Raw genomic sequence first — 5,199 nt, 5'->3', positions numbered from 1 at the left:
GAAAAGGAGGGGAGGGGGCCATGGATTCACGCACCGGTAGAGGTAGTAGAAGAAGCAGAGCAGGTAGAACACCAGCTTGAAGAGGCCCTCCCGGCGGTGGCGCGAGAGCTGACGGAAGATGGAGGTCGCATCGCAGAGGTACTTGCCGGAGTTGTACCTGCGTGTGTGTGGGGGGAGGAGGGAGGGCGAACGTCAGAGAGCAGCCAAGAGAGAAGACAGACAGGGAGAGGGAGTAGAGGGGGGGGGGGCGAGAGACGCACTTCATGCCGTGGTAGACCAGGAGCGGCAGGTTGAGCAGGAAGGCGAGCCAGCTCCGGGAAAGCAGGAAGATCACGGTCAGGGCAGTATGGGTGATCATCTCAGGGAGGATGATCTGTGTGTGTGCGGGGGGGGAGGCGGGGGGGGGATGTGTGCGCAGGTGACGAGTGGATCACAGGCGCAATGGGAGGAGGGCAGGGTCAGTGGGGCCGAACGCGCATGAAGAGCGGTGCAGCGGGAGGGCCCGCTCGCCGGCTGGCGGCGTGCGCGTGCGCACCTTGTTGACTCGAATGCAGCACTCGATCGGGTTGATGTAGTCGGACTCGAGATCGGTGAAGAGGATGAACTGTGGGCAGCCACAAGCGCGCCGGGTGCATGGGGACCAAGTGCGGGGGGGGGGGGGGGGCGGGGAAGGAGGCAAGCGCGCAGGCGGCAGCCAGACGGCCGGGGAGGGGGGTCAGTAGGTGCCGAGAGCGGACCGGCCCCCGGGGCAAGGTGAGGGCGGCAGGGCGGGCGAGCGCCGCGGCATGTGCGCACATAGAAGACCATCGCGAAGAGGAGGGCCGCGGCCGCGACGACCGCAATCACAAAGAGAATTGCTTCGCCACCCATGGTGTCGGACGGAACTACGAGCGGCGGAGGGGACAGGCGGGCGAGTCAGAGACCGAGGATGCACATACCGACGCCATGCGCGGGTGCGTTGGGCAAAGGCGGAAAACGGGGCGCACCGGTTGCGTGACCGTCGGGAGAGGAGAAACAGGAAGGGGTGGGGAGGGGGGGGGGAAGGGAGGGAGAGAGGGGGAGGGGGGGGGAGGGGCGCCAACCGGTGCAGGGTGTCGCGGCAATGAGTAGGATGGAAGTAGGGCCGGCAACGCACTGGGGGGGCCGGCGCCGGGGGACGCCTTGAAGGTGTGAGCCCAGCGCCGCTGCCTTGTTTCCGCCCTCCCCCCCTCCCGGCCGGGCCCCGGTGTTCCCGGCCCACTCAAGCCGCGGCGTGTCATGTTGACACATACACACGTACACGTATGGCGCGCATTCCATTCGTGTGTCCCCCGCTCCGCGCACGCGCGCGCGCGCGCGCCCCCGCCGCCTTGCGCGCAGGGCTCGCCGGGGAGGAGGGCGGCCCCCGCGCGCGCGCGCGCGCGCGCGGAAAAAGCGTGAGCCCCGGCCGCCAGGGCGCCGACCGGTGGCCGGGGAGGGGGAACTGTCCGCCGCAGGGGGGTGGGGGTGGGGGGGGGGGGCCGAAATTTGAATGCTGCCGCGCGACCCGCCAACGGCGGGGGATTCGCCCCCACCGCCAGGGGGGGGGGGACGGGGGCTGTCGCGGAGTCCGCTCCCCCAGGAAGGAGGGAAACGCGTCCGGGGTAAGTCCTCCCCCCCCCCCGGCTGGCAGGCTGGCTGCTAGACCAACCGGCCCGGAATAACCACCCAGCATGCGCACGCGTCTCTCTCCTGCGTCCCGGGAGGGAGGGCTGCTCCGGGGAGATTGGTCACGGAACAGCGCGGGGGGGGGGGGGGGGGAGGGGGGGACGTAACGAGATCAAGCCGCACAGGGGGCGGGGTTTGCACCGTGCCCGGCCGCCTCCAAGGGGGAGAGGGGGGGCGGACATCACCACGCATTTCCGCGCTTGTCCCGGGCCTCAATTGTGCCGCCCGGCGGTGACACAGCGCCCGGCCAGCGGGCCCTTTTCCGCGTCCGCCCCCTTCGGGCATGGCCGGGAATATAAGCGTCTATTTTTATGGCACCACTTTTCGAGCGTCTTAGTCCCCAAAACCCGGGGCGGCCTTCGCGGCCGACTCTCCGGCGAGGGAGAAAGAGAGAGAGAAGCCCACACACCGCAGACACACGGGTTGTGGTGGTGCTATTGTTGTGCGGCAGCCGCCCGTCCGGGGGCCCATCCCGGCAGCTGTTCCGCGGCGGCCTGTGGCCAGGGCGGGGCACACACGCCCTGCCTGGGTGTCGCCCCCCGGCGGTGTATGTTTTTCGGATGGCTGCCGGATGCGGGCCGCGTTCTCTTTTTCTCCCCCCCCCCTCCCCCCCTCGCTGCCTTTCTCCAGACCACTTGCCCGGAGTCCCCCCCCCCTGCTTATTCTTCTCGGAGACGCGAGAAGGCCGCGGGGCGGGTTGGGCCCACGATGGCCGGCCGGTTCCCCTCCCCTGCGCCGCCCCCCGCCCCCGAGCGGTTGGAGGCCCTGTCAGGGACGCACGCCGTCCCGGATCACGGGTGATACGACCCCCGGCGGACCGTCGGCACGCGCGGGCGTATTTTGGCGGAGCCATCGCTTCCGACTTCAGAACGCCCGGCGCAGCGATCCAGAATCGACACGGCGAGGCCCCGGAGCCGGCCGCGGCCCATTGTGGGCTCGGTGCCTGCCTGGCCCCGGCCCGGCGGAATGCCAACAGCCGGCTGGTCAGGCGCCCGAGGACGGTCACGGGGCCGCGTCGCCGGCGAACGGCGCGCGATCTGGCACCACCGGCCGCTGTGCACTTCCCCGCGCCCCGGAGGTGGGACTAACAAAAGCCCGGCGGAGGGGCACACCACTCTCCCGTCTGCCGTTGGCACACACACACACACACACACACTCTCTCCCTCTCTCTCCACCCCGCCACTGATCTTCATTCCCCTGCCCCCCTCCTGCTCCCTTCCCTCTCTCCCTCCCTCCCCCCTCTCTCCCTCCCTCCCCCCTCTCTCCTTCCTTCTCTCTCTCTCCGTCCATTGCCCGGCCTGTCGCCGCCGACGGACGCCCCATGTCTTTCCAGATCCCCTTCGCCACGCGGGTGCTCTACGAATGCGCCTGCTGTGCGGCCCCGCCCAAGCGGGCCGGTGCCGAGGATCCCCCGCTGACCGACGCCCCGGACAATCCCCCACGCGCCTTGGAGGAGCTGTTCTTCTGCGATAGATGCCAGTCACTGCGGTGTGAATCGTGCGCGCATGCACTCGTCCTCGATGGACTTGGCCTCGGAGTGGTGGCCGCCCCCTGCCCTGCCCCTACTGACTCTCCCTCCCCTCTCTCCCCCCCCCCTCTCTCTCTCCTCCTCCTCCTCCTCCCTTCCCTCGTATGGGCCGTCCCAGATGCTTGGCGCCGCAGCAGACCAACTCCTGGCACTGCCCCCGGTGCCTGTCCGAAGCGGCATCCGCCTCCTTCCGCACGGCCAAGGGCCAATGTGCGCGTCCTTCCTGCCAGGCATGCCCCGCGTGCGGGGCAATGGCCCTGCTGCCGGCCGGCTCGGCTCCCATGTACCTCATTTGCCAAAATTGCCAATGGAGCGACAAGGGCCCGGCCGGCAGCCCGCGGCGGCCAGCCTCCGGCCTCGGCAGCGGCCCCGGCTTCCGGTCCCGCAGCGAGACCAGCTTCCTCCAGGCCTCCTTCGAATTGAACCGCAACATGTCGGCCTCGCTGCTGCTGTTGCTGGATTCCAAGGCGGCCGGTGGGCCGGGGGCCGGTGGGGCCGGGCCCCCGCGTGCGGCCGACGGCACCACGGCCATCTGGCCACAGCGTGCCCCTGGCGATGCGGCTGGCCGCGGTGATGAGGAGTTCCCCCTGGCCCGGGCGGATGACGAGGCACTGGCCCGCGCATTGGAGGCCCTCTCAACCGGCGAGGAGGGCGCCCTGGCGGAGGTTATGACGCGCGCCCTGGCGCCGGCTCCCACGGACGACGGCCAAGCGCCGGCCTACGCCCCGATCGGTGCGTGTGAGCGCGAGTGCACCCTGCCACTGATTTTGGTCATGCCCTTTTGCCTCCCGCCCCTCGTCCCCTCCCCCCCCCCCTTTTTTCCACTTGCTCTGTGCCTGACTCTGCTGCCTGATTCCGCCGTGGGCCCGCGCCAGCTGTGGGAGATGAGCTACTCGCATCCAACACGACGGATTTGCTGCCCGGGGCCACGCCGGCGGCCGTGCGCTTGGTCTCGCGCACGGACTACCGGTGCCCCGGCTGTGCGCAGCCGGTCCTCAGCCATGATACCAGTACCTTTGGCACGCGCTTCAAGCTGCGCAAGCCGGCGTTGTGCGTGGCACCCCTTCTCCTGTGCGGGCCATCCATTTTCCCGTTACTCACCTGGCTGGTCTCCTTCTCGCTGGTCTTTCCTATCTCTCTCTCCCTCTTTGCTTCTCTTTGTGGTTGTTTGCTTCTTTCTGCCTCTCTTTGTTTTTCTCTGCCTCTCTCTGCTTTTCTCTGCCTCTCTCTGCTTTTCTCTGCCTCTCTCTGCCTCTCTCTGCTTTTCTCTGCCTCTCTCTGCTTTTCTCTGCCTCTCTTTGCTTTTCTCTGCCTCTCTCTGCCCCCTCTCCCCCTCTCTCTCCCCCTCTCTGCCCCCTCTCCCCCTCTCTCCCTTGTGGCCCGCGCTACGGCTCACAGTGAGAAGATCCCCGCCGTGCGGCAGTCGGGCCGCCACCTGCGCGCGGCCATTCTCAGCTCGCGCCTTCGGCCGGCCAGCACGCGCGGCATGTTTGCCCTGGTCCTGGCCAATCCGGTGGACGTCCCATGCGACGTGACATTGGCCTTCTTCGCGGCCGGAGACCTTCCCAAGGCCGGGGAGCCGGCTGGGCCGGCCCTGTCCACCGCCACGCCGGCCTTCACCCGGACGCTGACCCTGGCCGGGCATTCGCCCCTCGGCGACTATGATGAGGATGAGGACGACGAGTCGGCCTTGCTGCTGGCCGACGATGGCGGCCTGCTGCTGGGCGAGACCCCGGAGTCGGTGGTTCGGGCGGAAAACCGCGCGTACATCCCCCTGACGGATGCCACCCTGCAGGGTCTTCTCCGGCCACTTGGGGGGGATCTGGCTGGTGACCCGGCCTCGGGGGCCCTGCGAGAGACGCACTCCCTGCGTCTGCGCATGTCGGTCACCCCGGCCGATGGGACCGTGTCGCACCATTGGATCCACATGCTCCTGCACCAGCCGGATGTCCAGGCGTGAGCGCCTCTTCCGGCTTCCTCCCCCC

At 69.1% G+C, this 5,199-nt stretch overlaps 2 protein-coding genes across 2 annotated transcripts in view; one reads left to right on the top strand and one right to left on the bottom strand.

The window, feature by feature from the left end:
• H696_04296 (hypothetical protein) overlaps nt 1-1,023 on the bottom strand; it is a 1,375-nt gene extending 352 nt beyond the window's left edge. Inside the window, exons 1-5 of the mRNA XM_009498174.1 lie at nt 987-1,023; nt 796-884; nt 536-604; nt 261-373; nt 35-157 (exon numbers count right to left, since the gene is read on the bottom strand). Of these exons, the coding sequence (XP_009496449.1) occupies nt 35-157; nt 261-373; nt 536-604; nt 796-870 (380 nt within the window). The 5' untranslated portion in view covers nt 871-884; nt 987-1,023. The remainder of the gene's footprint in view (nt 1-34; nt 158-260; nt 374-535; nt 605-795; nt 885-986) is intronic.
• Nucleotides 1,024-2,829: 1,806 nt separating this feature from the next.
• H696_04295 (hypothetical protein) lies at nt 2,830-5,199 on the top strand. The gene is made up of 4 exons (XM_009498173.1): nt 2,830-3,183; nt 3,333-3,946; nt 4,090-4,264; nt 4,613-5,199. The coding sequence occupies exons 1-4, from the start codon at nt 3,008-3,010 to the stop codon at nt 5,172-5,174; spliced, it is 1,527 nt and encodes a 508-aa protein (XP_009496448.1). The 5' UTR covers nt 2,830-3,007; the 3' UTR covers nt 5,175-5,199.

This window comes from Fonticula alba (genome assembly GCF_000388065.1).
Source record: "Fonticula alba strain ATCC 38817 unplaced genomic scaffold supercont2.7, whole genome shotgun sequence".
Lineage (NCBI taxonomy): Eukaryota > Rotosphaerida > Fonticulaceae > Fonticula > Fonticula alba.
This window is presented reverse-complemented; position numbering and strand designations above follow the sequence as displayed.